A 13897-nucleotide genomic window follows, 5' to 3' on the forward strand; every position below is an offset into this window, starting at 1 on the left:
TGACAACGGCACAGCTGGGTTAAAGAATCCAACTAGATAATGCTGAATCTGCAGGGGCTACTTCAACCATACAACTAAGCAACCCAAGATTTCTATGAGCAGATAAAACCCATATGCAATCTGTCACTGTTTAGCTTTCATTGCCAAGATAATTCTAAAAAGTTAATGAATAGCTGGTTTAGAGTGGGGGAAAGGCAGAGAATGAATGAGGCCTCTGTTCTGCTTCTTGGCAGGACATTGAGTTAACATGGTGAGCCAGTGAGGGTATAGTTGTCATCAGCACTGTAATTATCGAAGTGCTTTTATGAAAGGTTTAGAGCTAAGTCTGCACAGAACTACACAGCTCTGGACCTTCACTTTTAGACCATTTATGGTTTGAGACAAGATATTGATGTGGACACATGCAAGATGGATTCAAATCTTCAATATGGCTTAAATCACACATTATTTGCCACTATCTCTTTTATGGGTTCCTGATTACTTCTAATATGAAATTTATAAAGTAAATATATCTTATCTCCTCTAGAATATTATTAGCTCCTTGAGGACAGAGAACCCAACCTTACCCTCCTTCTACAGATTTGCTGTACAGGACAAATAGAGATGTCCAGTAAGGACTGATTAAGTCAACCAGAACCCATGGATAGAGGCAGAGTACCTTTCATGCTAATGAATTTTATCAAACCTCAGTTTCTTCTTCTATAAAATAGGGATGGTAACTACAGACTTTATGGGGTTATTTTGAGGATAGAGGGGTCAATACATGCAAATTACTTAGCACGTAACCTAGCATTATCTGCTTAAGTGTTAGGTATTAATTTAACAATATTAACTTATGCCTTCTGCTTAAGTAGGAGAGAGACTAAGGAAAAGGGTGAGTATAGCAGCTCTCACACAAAACTGGGTATTCAAGTAAGCCTATAGAGGCCGACTGGTCAGTTATCTATGCATTGGAATTGAGGGACAAAAGAGATTTACCCTCTCACATATCTGCATTACTTTTCTGCCCTAACTCCTGAACAGGGATGCTTTGATGTGTATGTGTCCGTGCGCGCGCGCGCGCGCGCCCTTGACCCCAGTGGGGATTTGCACTGCAGCTAACTAAGGCTGGGGCTACAGTCTTTACAGCTGGCACCTTTTCAAGTCTTCATTCAGCAAACATTTTTAGTTAACCCAATCACTGTTAGGTGTCGTCCAATCCGAAGAATAAAGTCGCTTCCTGCATTAGTACGCAGGCGCTGAGCCCCGGTGAGGCGGAGCTAGTCTGGAGGAGCGGAACTCCACCTAGCCCTGTGGGCGGGTGGTGCCAGAGCCGCACATGCGCCCTGGAGCCTCTCCCGTAGAGGGTGCCTCTGTGCTGAGCGCGAAACCGCGGAGATGAAGTAAGACTTCAGCTTCTTTCTGAGAAGAGGGGAGAATGGGGATCGGTTGGGGGCGGGCCGCGGGGGTGACCTACCGGGCTGGGGTGGTCTGCCCGGCCTAGGTGCGGGAGCGGCTCGAATTCTAGAAAACTAGTCCCCGGTCAGGCCGCACTTACTTGTCTACTCTTCCACCCCCCTGTGCAGCCCTTTAACGAAAGTGAAGCTGATCAATGAGCTGAATGAGCGTGAGGTCCAGCTTGGGGTGGCGGATACAGTGTCCTGGCATTCCGAGTACAAAGACAGCGCCTGGATCTTCCTGGGTGAGGTTCCCATCTTTCTCCAGCAGTGCTCCTCAGTCTCTACTGCCCTGCTTTCCTAACATGTCAGCTTTTCCTCCCTTCATACATCCCGACATTTCATCACCCAATTTTATTTCTTTCTGTTGTCTGCCCATAAATCTGTTTTCCATATTTCTTTTCTCCCCTGTCTAGTTTGCTCTCCCTGCAACTCAGTGCTGTTACCTTCTGCCATTCATTGTACTAAGAGTCTTGCCACTTTCTCAGACCATTGTCACTATTTGTATATATTTTTTTCAATTACATTTGCCATACAATATTGTATCCGTTTTAGGTGTACACATAGTGATTAGACATTTATAATAACTTACAAAGGGATCGCCCTATTAAGTCTGGAACCCATCAGACACTGTACTTACTTATGACAATATTATTGGCTATATTCTCTCTTTTTAAAAAAATATATTTTTATTGATTTCAGAGAGGAAGGGAGAGGGAGAGAGAGATACAAACATCAAAGATGAGAATCACTGATTTGCTGCTTCCTGCACACCATCTACTGGGGATCGAGCCTGAAACCTGGGCATCCAGCCTGAAACCCAGGCTTGTGCCCTTGACCAGAATTGAACCCAGGATCCACAGGCCAATGCTCTGTCCACTGAGCCAAACCAGCTAGGACTTGGCTATATTTTCTATGCTGTATTTCACACCCCCATGACAATTTTGTAACTACCAGTTTGTACTTCTTAATCTCTTTACTTTTTCACCCATCCCCCACTAACCTCCCTTTCCTCTGGCAACCATCAATCTGTTCTCTGTATCTATGAATCTGTTTCTGTTTTGTTTTTCCATTTTTGTTTTTTAGATTCCACATATAAGTGAAATCTTATGGTGTTTGTGTTTCTCTGTCTCAGATCATTATTACCACCCCTTTCCCCATTATACAGCTGAGGAAACTGAGGCACTGAGAAGTTAATGGTCTTTTTAAGGTCACATAGCTAGTAAGTGGAACAGCCAGAACTATGGGATTCTAGAACTCATGGTCTTAGCCACTATCCCGTATTACTGCTAATTCCTTCCTGCCCTAATCCCCTTCCTTCAGAATTCATTTTCCTCACCTGATTAGTTCTGGCCTTCTGTTCATGTTCATATTACCATCTCTCTATTCACTTTGTGTCATATCCAGTAATTTGACAGTTTGTTCAAAGAAGTGATTGCACCAGTCATGGTGCTAAACACTTTGTATTCATTGTTTTATTTAATTCTTATAATAGTTCTGTGAGGTAAGTACTAATATCCCACTTTATAGATGAGGAAGGAAACTTGCAGGGGAATTAATTTTCTATGAAATGCTTAACAATTGACTAATCCAGGGTCTATGTGAGGTGGAGTTAATATTTGCATATTTAAACTGATTTTGGATCTTAGTGGTGAGTTTGTAAGGAGTAGATGAGTTTAAGGTACGTTTGTGGAAGCAGAGTTTTGTTCTGGAAACAATCTTCTTTTTCCATAAGAGTTTACGTATGAGGAGGATTAGTTTGGTTAGTGGCAACTTTGACCTTTCTACTCAGTCACTCCTTTTTCTGTACTATTGTTGCAGTCTATATTCACTTCTGTCATTGCATCAGACTGAGTTCTCTGATGGCAGACCTTGTGGCTTACTCTTTTTTGCACCCTCAGTGCCTGGCCTAGTGCATGGTATTAATAGACACTTAGTAAATGGTAGTTGAACTGAAATGTGGTTTTCTCTTCTAGGAGGACTTCCCTATGAACTGACTGAAGGAGATATCATCTGTGTATTCTCACAGTAAGTCCCCTTTCATGTCCTGCCTTTTTGGTTGCCAGACTAGTTTGCTTCCATAAGGTATTTTTGTGGCATCACAAAAGCCATTTGTTTTCATTCTAGGTTGACTGGCCGGCCTGCATGGTGAGGGCTGGAGCTCCTACTCTAGTCTAGGTCAATCACAGTACATGGTTCTAGTACTCTCCCAGTGTGGAAAATTCCAAGAAGTTGGATGTTTTAGGAGGCTCTCTTGGGAATTCTGGTCTATTTTTACTGCTTTTTCACTGAGGATCATTCAGTGTGGGCCTACAGTGGAACAGACTGCAACTCCCAGGAAGATACTATGTTGGCCCATCTCCTTGGGCTCTTATAAACTAGGGGTAATTCATGATCACAGGGCCCTTCTGGGTTCACACCTGTGTGACCTTATAGAATTAGGGCAAAGCACAGCAGAATTGGTGGAAAAAAGCAAAAGGTTTAGGCAGTAGTTTGCTTTCTTTGTTTCTAGATGAGTGTAAGGTTGGTGAGCAGAGTCTTATCTCTTTACCCAGAGGCTGAGAATCAAAGGCTGATGAGGAACACAAATGAATAGGAGAACCTTACATTCTTTGTTCTATGAGATGATCGCAGCAGCACTGGGTGGGAGAGGGTCTTGGCAGCTCACACTGGTAGTGGCAGCAGTGATTTAGGAGAGGGGCTGGGTACAACCCCAGAGCTACACAGAGTGATTAGATAGTCCTTAGAGCCAGGGGGCCTTGGCAGCTTACAGGAACAGAGGTCCATGGCCCCTGGGTTGTGTAGCCATCAGGGGCAGAGGACTATTGCAAAGAAGTTGGATAGCATGTATAGGTAGAGGACCATGGCAAACAGGATATAGCAAGCAAACATAGCCAGCACACCCTGGCAGAGACATTGCCATGGGAGGGGATGGTTGGGGTCACCCCATAGGCAGGAGGCCCTGGCTGAGTGGTTGGGCAGCATTCAGGGCAGAAGGTCATGGGAAAGACATTGGGCAATACATGTGAAAGGGCCATGGTGGAGGGCCTGGGCAGTCTATACAGGCACAGGGCCATGGCAGGGATAGAGGTTGCTTCCTCCAACTTCTGAGCATCAGGAAGTTCACAGAAGGTGCAGCCTATAATGTCTACCCCTTCATGGTACCTCTATCTGCTCCAGCGTTTCATCTAGGAGCTGTTTTTTGTCTTATTTGCATTGAGTGCTGATCAGCTAGTGTGTGGATTTATTCTAATTCTCTGCTATGGCTACACACATTGCTCCCTCCATGAAGATTGCCTTTGTCATTGATAACAGTGGCTTTCAAAAATAGTTCGTTTTCTGATTATCAAGGTGATGTTTAGTCATTATAGAACATTTGGTGAAAAAAGGTATAAAGAAGATAATAGAATGTATTTTAAGGAAAAACTGTTAATTTGGTGTACTTATTTATAATTTTTTAAAATTGCTGGGCATAATTTCCAATATTTGCTGCTATAAATTATACTGCTATGTTCATTGTGGTATCTATATCTTTGTATGTATTCCTGATGGTTTCCTTGGAGAAATTATTGGATCCATATGTTAGCATTTTTAAGATGTTTTATAAACATTGGATATTGCTCTCCGAAAAGGTTATAGCAATTTCCACTCTTACTAGAATGCCCATTTTCTGACTCCTAATCAGCAATCATTATCTTAAAAATATTTGCCATATGGCTTCTCATTATTATTTTACTTTGCCTTTATTTCATCATCAGTGAGGAGTACATTTTTTCATAGATTTACAAACCATTATTGTTGTTTTTTTTTGTCAATTGTATATTCATATCCATTGCCTATTTTTTTTCTATTGGTTTGTTCCTCATTTCCTTACTGATTTTATAAGAGCCCTTCATGTATTAATGATATTAACTCTATTATAACACTTTGTCATGTATTGTATTACTATGGACTTATTTTTTTAAAAGTTTGATGTATTATACTACATTGCCATCATTATTATTTCTTTTTTTAATATATTTTATTGATTTTTTTACAGAGAAGAAGGGAAAGGGATATAGAGTTAGAAACATCAATCAGCTGCCTCCTGCACACCCCCCACTGGGGTGTACCCGCAACCAAGGAACATGCCCTTGACCAGAGTTGAACCTGGGACCTTTCAGTCCGCAGGCCAATGCTCTATCCACTGAGCCAAACTGGTCAGGGCATCTTGATATTCAAATTGTTCCAATGTGGTCTGTTAGGAGTCCCTTCAAGCCAGTTTCTATATTCCTTTTTTCTTTTGAAAGAATTTCAGGCTTAAAACTTAAAAGTTATAAAATAGTATGAAGAATACTTTTATCCCTTTTACTCAGAGCTCCCAGATGTTAGCATTTTACCATATTTGCTTTATTGTTATTTCTTTCCATGTATACATATTATTTTTTTCTGAACTATATGAGAGTCAGTTGCAGACATGATGCCCATTTATTCCTAAATTCTTCAATGTGTATGTCCCAGAACACAAGGACATTCTCTTGTTTAATCTCAGTATAGTGATCAAATTCAGGAAATCAACACCAACACAATATTATTATCTAAAGACTTTATTCAGCTTCACCAGTTATCCTGATAATGTTCTTTATAGCAAAAGGGAAAAAATAGCTTTCTGGTCCTTATCTGTGATATAAATTGCAAATAATATTTTCTCCTAGTTTGTCATTTGTCTTTTGACTTTACTTACTGTGATTTTTATGCTATGCAGAATTATTATTTTTATGCATTCATTTGTAAATTATTTTATGCATTCATTTGTAATAATGCTTAAATTATGGTAAAATTGACTTTTTAGGAATTTTAATACATTTATAGATTTGTGTAATCACCCCCACAATTAGGATGAAGAACAGTTCCAAAATCTCCCTCATGCTGTCACTTTATAGTCTCCTCCTCTAGTATTCTATGTGGCCAAACTTATCAGTCTTTTTTTTTTATTGCTTCTGGATTATGAGTCAAAATTAGAAAGTATTTCTCCCTACCCAGCCATCTGTGTTCTCATCTAGTATTTGTGTGGTTTCAATTTTATGCATTGAAATCTCTGATCCATCTATAGTTATATAGTGTGAGATAAGGATCCAATTTCATGTTTTTTTCAAGTGGCTATCTAATTGTCCCAACAACATTTATAAAAATGCCCATATGTTCCCCAGCAAAGTGGGATGTCACCTTTATATATAATTTTTCCATATATACATCAGTTTCATTCTTGGTTTTCTATTCTGTTCTATTGGTCTGTCTGTCTCTTCATGTGGCAGTAAAGCACTAATTAATCATAAAAGCTTTTTAGTGTATTCAATATCTGGGAGAGTTACTCCTAACTATTGTTCTTTTTTAAGGTTTTCCCAGCTATTATGTTCATTTTTCCACAAGGACTTTGGAATAACTTACCTAGCTCCAAAGGGAAAAACAAAACAAAGCACAGCTTGAATTTTAAATTGGGATTACATTAGATTTCAATATTAACTTTGGGGAAGATTTTGATATCTTTATGATGTCGACTCATCCTATCAAAGAACAAGTGATGTCTTTATATTTGTTTAAATCTATATTTGTATATTTCAGGAGTTTTAAAAAGTTTTCTTTAAAAAGACTTTATACATTGATTATATATCTTCTGACTGAATGTTGCTTGTATGTGAAAGGATAATTTATTTTTGTTAACTTAATATCCTGTCACCTTACTAAATTGTTATAGTTTGTTATCATTGTTTATCATTGATTCTCTTGGGTTTTCTGTATATATTACTATATATAATCTTAAAACAGAGACAGTTTTACTTCTTTTTTTCATTTCTTATATCTGTTTTCTGCTAATTTAATTGGCCAATACCTACAATGTTAAATAGTGTTAAATAATTCCTGATCTTAGTTTAATCATCTCTTCTAATTTCTTTTTAAAATTCTAGTTTAATTTTTTAAAAGAGGTTTTTATTGATTTTACAGAGAGAAGAAGGGAGAGGGGAGAGGGAAATGTGAAAGGGAAACATCAATCAGCTGCCTCCTGCACTCCCCCTACTGGGGTTTGAGCCCACAACCCCGGCATGTGCCCTGACAGGGAATCAAACCAATGACCTTTTGGTGCATGGGACAATGCTCAATCAACTGAGTCATACTGGCCAGGGCTCTGGTAATTTCTATTAAGTAAGATGCTAGGTTCTGGGCCCAGATGTATGTACTTGATCATGTTATATAACGTATCCATCAATTCCCATTTTAATTTTATGACTTTATTTTTTAATTTGTGATGCTTTAACTTATCTGGAATTTACCTTTGGATAAGAAGTAAGGTAGAGTTTTATTAATTCTCATCTGCTTTCCTTAGATTTGCTTTCTTGGTTTTAGCTACATCCCATACGTTTTAGTGTATATTATTCTCATTTTTGTAATTTTCTAAATAGTCTGTCATTGACTTTTTCTTTACTTTGTTTCATTTCCTCTTTCATTAATTAGCTAGACAGTGGCCAGCAAACTCATTAGTCAACAGAGCCAAATATCAACAGTACTTCTTCAAAATAGACTCGCCCAGGCCGAAAACCAACTTCTGCCAATGGGCCACGAAGTTTCAATTGCACTGTATGTGCGCCTGCACGTGGTATTTTGTGGAAGAGCCACGCTCAAGGGGCCAAAAAGCCACATGTGGCTCATGAGCTGCAGTTTGTCGACCACGGAGCTAGGAGAGTAGGTTGCAAGTTCTAAGTTTACTTTGAGACCTATGCTATAGTCAATTTTTTTAGAATATAATTTTTTATTGATTTCAGACAGGAAGGGAAAGGGATATAGAAACATCAATGATGAGAGAGAATCATTGATCGGCTGCCTCCTGCACACCCCCACACTGGGGATCAAGCCCACAACCTGGGCATGTGCTCTTGACTGGAATCAAAACCGGGACCCTTCAGTTCGCAGGCCAACGCTGTATCCACTGAGCCAAACCAGGTAGGGCTGCTATAGTGAATTTTAATTCATGTTTCAAGGATTCTTGAGAAGAAATTGTCATCTTTTTATAAGATTTAAATATATCTCTATATCTACTAGTCTGACATTAATATTTGTTAACAATTTAACTTATATTATTAATTACATGTTTACTTGTATTTATGTTACATAACTATATATCAATTATATTAACTCTCCTGACCTTTTTTTGTCAACTTTGTGTTATGAATTTAAAGTGGTATGTTAAAATCTCTCATAACGTTCATTATGTTTCTCTTTGTATTTCGAAATTTCATAATTAAAATTTTTTGATTTGTCAATTTGCACATAAAATTTCATGACTTGTACTTTTATTATGTATTAGAACCTTTTTGGGGGCCTTGAATTCATATTCAATCTTAATATTACCACCCACTTTTTAATTGGGTGTTCTTGTTATATCCTTGTCTAACTTTTAACCTTTCCATGTTATCTTGTTCTAGATATGTGTCCTGTACAGATTATATTATTTGAATTTTATTTTGTCATCCAATATGAAAATTTTTGCAATTTAAATTAATGTTTTACTCTTTTATAAAATAAATAGATATGGGGAGATCGTTAACATTAATCTGGTGCGGGACAAGAAGACTGGGAAATCCAAAGGATTCTGTTTCCTCTGCTATGAAGACCAGAGGAGCACAATTCTGGCTGTTGACAATTTTAATGGGATAAAAGTGAGTTTGCTTACTAAGCAGGATTTGGCTGGACTTTTACCATCTAGGGCAGCGGTTCTCAACCTGTGGGTCGCGACCCCTTTGGCGGTCCAACAACCCTTTCACAGGGGTGGCCTAAGACCATCCTGCATATCAGATATTTACATTATGATTCATAACAGTAGCAACATTACAGTTATGAAGTAGCAACGAAAATAATTTTATGGTTGGGTCACAACATGAGGAACTGTATTTAAAGGGCCAGAAGGTTGAGAACCACTGATCTAGGGGTTTGATTTCATTACACATCTGATCTCCACAGGCTCAAGGACAGTCTTGTCAGCTGAGTATTTTGTGAGGGTTGCAGAGGTATGGGGACATACTGACCAACAAATGATCCCAGGAAATAATTCCATTGGCTCATGATCCTTCCATCCTATTCCTTTTTCCCATCTCATAGCAACTTATCTCTCTAGGAGCATAGATACCATGCCTCCCCCCAACCTCACCCCAAACCTCTATTTCTCACCTTTTTCTCCTCACGCTGCACTCTTACCTCAGGTGTATTGGAAAACAAAGAGACTAACAAACACTGCCCTTCCATGCTGTCCTGTGTTAGGGGATCTGGTGCTCTATCGTGGCTGCATGACCTAGGACATAGCTGTCATATGCCTCTACTGACTTAGCAATCAATACTGGGCCCTGGATATTCTCTAGGTAAAAATCTAATGACAAATTCTACAAAAGTAACTCATTCTGAAGTTTTTTGTCCTTCTTTCCTCTAATACCAACTCCTATAAGTGAGACATTGGGCTGAGGTCAGGCATACCTATGCACCACATGGTCCCCTACGCTCATTTAGGAAAAGCATTGCAGTTGAACGAGCATTGTCACAGGCTGGCAGTTGACACTTGACTTGGAGAGTTTGTCACTGATTGCGCCGGAATTGAACAGTTGGAAACTATAGGGCAGGGTGGAACAAGGTTCCACGCTTGATTTTTAAGAGAGCCAGCAGTCAAAGGGAGTCACTATAAAAGGAATGTTTTCAAAGATGTTTTGAAATGGGGAACAGGATAGATGACAGAAGCTGCTTAGGCCAAAGATAAGAATAAAAACCTGCTTTTGTATTAGAATTATAAAAGCCAGACATTTTTCAAATTTCAGATGGCCCTGCCTACAGAATAAGTCTGTATCTGTCTGAATATTTTTGTTTTAAGTGAGGGGTTAATGTTTTTGTTGCTCACCGTGAGAGTGACTTCAGTGAAAGTATTAGTGTGAGCCAGTTGTTCTGGTAGGGTGGGGGTGGGACAAAGTGTGAGGGCTTAAGAAAAAAGATAATGGTCTTTTCAGGATTGGATGAAATAACCAAGTGGTTGAATAGAGCTAGAAAAAAACAACAAAATAAAACAACACAATGATCTTTCTAGATTCCTCCCCCTCCCAACTGTTGGCCTGCCTGAGCCTCATTCTAATTGCTTGTCAAGGAAGCAGCTGTAGCATTGGGCTTGATTTCAGGAATTTCTTCTAGCTGCCATGGTATATTTCACTATAAATTATTGTTACAGATTGAAGGTTATTCAGTGTGCATATAAATTATGCACTTTTCTCTGCTGCTTGTGGGCAGAACTTCCCAGCCTTTTTCACTTCACAGCACATGTAAAACATTAAGATATTTGTATGGCACCCTGGGGTAAGCTGAGGAGGCTACCTAGTGCAACTGCCCCATGGGGTCCAGCTGCCCCAGGCCACACTGGCTGTTCTGAGAGCTGAGCGAATTAATATCTAGGTATATGTGCATGACACACCAGTTGGGCAGGTCTGTTTTAGAGATTTTCCAGAAATAGAATTAGCAGGAAGGTAATGGGTATAGTTCAAACCATGGTTCTCTGCAGCTGAGTTCAAATAGTTTGGTAGGAGTGATGTCTTTGCTGAAACATTGCCTGTCTATCTTAGATTAAAGGAAGAACTATCCGAGTGGATCATGTGTCTAACTATCGGACTCCTAAGGAGTCAGAAGAAATGGATATTGTGACCAAAGAGCTCCAGGAGAAGGGCTGTGGGGCTCACACCCCCTCATCAAATTCATCTGAGGGCTCTGAAGAGGACAAACCCACCAAAAAACACAAAAAAGGTAAAGCGTTATGACCTAAGAGAAGATTCTGGGTAGTGTTAGTATTTGATCTGCCTAGAATTGGGCATTCACTGAGACTTGATAATGAATTCTTATGTGTGGAGGGAGGGGGAGATGTGGGGAACCTTACTTTAATTGGGAAAGGAGAGGTGGTATCATCAGAAAGCTAGTGTTATGGGTTGTACTGTGTACCTTGAAAATGCATATGTTGAAGTCCTAACTCTAGTATCTCAGAAAATGACTGTATTTGGATCTTTAAGAGGTAATTAAGGGTGGGAATTGCCTTATGAAGTGACTTGACATATCAAGGGTGACAGATCCAACTTGGCTTCCCAGAGGCACTTTTCTGGAAGGATAGATTGACTGCTTGATGCTACTGCCAAGGATGCTTTCCTTTTGCATATCCCCCATCTCCTCCATTTCCCTTTTCTTTTCTTTTTTTTTAAAATATATTTTTATTGACTTCAGAGAGGAAGGGAGAGGAAGATAGAAAAATAAATGAGAGAATCATTGATCGGCTGCCTCCTGCACACGCCCTACTGGGGATCGAGCCTGCAACCTGGGCATGTGCCCTTGACTGGAATCGAACCATGACCTCCTGGTTCATAGGTCAATGCTCAGCCACTGAGCCACGTTGGCCAGGCGATTTCCCTTTTCTTATTGATTGTACCCCCTTTTTCCCTCCAGACAAAAAGGAAAAAAAGAAAAGAAAGAAAGACAAAGAGAAGACTGATCAGGAGGAACTGGCAGAGCAGCCAGCCTCCTCTTCAACTCCTAGAAGCAAGATGATAAAGGAAAAGGATGACCCTGGCTCTAAAAAGCACAGCAGCAAGAACTCAGAGAGGGGTCAGAAGCCAGAGTCTAGGGAGGTGTGGAAGCACCACCCCAGCTCCCCTGAGGTCAAGACAACCTGCCGCGGGGGAGTAGAGGACCATGAGCAGGAGCTGAAGAGGGAGAAGCCCAAGTACGAGCACAAGTCCTCAAGCAGGAGGGAAGAAAGAGAAGAAAAAAACAGGGATAGGGACAGAGGTCGAAGCTCAGACATACATTCTGGCTGGCACGAGGGGCATTCTGAGGGACATAGCCGTAGAAGTAGAAGTAGAAGTAGGAGCCGAGATAAATCCCATAGACCTAAGAAGGCCCGGCACTCTCGAGACCTGGACCCCTCAAATCCCAATGACCGCAGGCATCACTGAAGCTGAAGCCTGGGTAGCTACTCAGTGGAATTAGAAATGAACTACATTTTTAAAATTCAGTCAAATTCAATTATGCTTTATTGTTTCTGTATGTAAAATCTCTGAGGTTGCATTCTTTAATCCCTTGAGTATTAGAGTTATTGAGAGTGCAGTAATTTCAACAGCCAAATGTCCTGGAGTTTGGTTGATTTAAAACTTTTAAAAATATATATTTTTATAGATTTCAGAGAGGAAGGGAGGGGGATAGACAGATAGAAATATCAATAATGCGAGAGAACCATTGATCGGCTGCCTCCTGCATGCCCCACACTAGGGATCAAGCCTGCAACCCGGGGATGTGTCCTGACCAGGAATTCAACTGTGATCTCTTGGTTCAGAGGTTGACACTCAACTACTGAGCCACACCGGCCGGGCTATGCTAGAGTAGAGAAGGATGACTTCACTAGGTTTAGACAGCTTGATGTGAATGTGATAATGATTCATAACATCAGCTTGCTCCTGCCCCACCCCTTCCTGCTTTTGAAAATTTAAACATCTTTTGCTTTTTTTGGTTGATAAATGTCTCCGCATTTTTCCCTTGCAATTTACTTACTTACTAGAGGCCCAGTGCATGAATTCGTGCACGGGTGGGGTCTGGCCAGCCTGGCCCCAATGGGAGCAGATTGGGGCTGGGCCTGTCAGGAGGAGGAGATGGCAGGAGGTTGGCCAGCTGGGCCAGCTGGGGGAAGGGGCCACAGGCGATTGGCTGGTGGGCCCCCACCCCTGATTGGTGTGTGGGTGGGTGATCAGGGGTGGAGCTGGCTGGGGGGGCTGGCTAGGGGGAGGGGCTGCAGGCTGATCGGGGTGCAGGGGGGGGTCGTGGGTGGTTGGCCAGAGGCCCCACCTCCAGATTGGGCCGGTTTGCTGGCTGCAGTGGGCATCATAGCGGCCAGTCTTACCGGTTGTTATGGCGTTCTGTTCGTTGGCCTGGAGTTTGGTTGACTTTATGACTCCAATTAATGAAATATCCAGGAAAGAGGAAATACCAGGTATATATATATTTATTGAGGTGAAATTCACGTAACATAAAAGTAACCATTTTAAAGGGAACAATGTGGCACATTCACAGTGTTATCTAGTTCCAAAACATTTTCATCACCCTACCGTGAAACCCTGTACCCATTAAGCTGTTATTCCCCATTTCCTCCTCCTTGTCCCTGGCAACCACCAGTGTGCTTTCCATTTCTATGAATTTACCTATTCTGGAAATTTCATATAAATGGAGTCATACAACATGTGGCCTTTTGTGTCTGGTATCATTCACTTATGTTTTCAAGGTTCTTCCATGTTATAGCAGAGAAGTACTGAATTCCTTTTCATGACTGAATAGGATCCCATTGTGTGAATATACCACATTTTGTTTATCCTTTCCTCAGTAGGTGGACATTGGGTTGGTTAGCCAGCTCTCTTTTCTTTTTAAAAGAG

The 13897-nt window shown here is 40.7% G+C and overlaps 1 protein-coding gene across 1 annotated transcript; it reads left to right on the forward strand.

The window, feature by feature from the left end:
• The first annotated feature begins 1023 nt into the window (after window positions 1–1023).
• RBMX2 (RNA binding motif protein X-linked 2) lies at window positions 1024–13005 on the forward strand. Its single transcript, XM_081115167.1, has 6 exons — window positions 1024–1382; window positions 1566–1681; window positions 3413–3464; window positions 8998–9127; window positions 11060–11237; window positions 11925–13005. The coding sequence occupies exons 1-6, from the start codon at window positions 1378–1380 to the stop codon at window positions 12431–12433; spliced, it is 990 nt and encodes a 329-aa protein (XP_080971293.1). The 5' UTR covers window positions 1024–1377; the 3' UTR covers window positions 12434–13005.
• Window positions 13006–13897: the final 892 nt, after the last annotated feature.

The sequence above is a fragment of the Myotis nattereri genome (genome assembly GCF_964212035.1).
Source record: "Myotis nattereri genome assembly, chromosome: X".
NCBI lineage: Eukaryota > Metazoa > Chordata > Mammalia > Chiroptera > Vespertilionidae > Myotis > Myotis nattereri.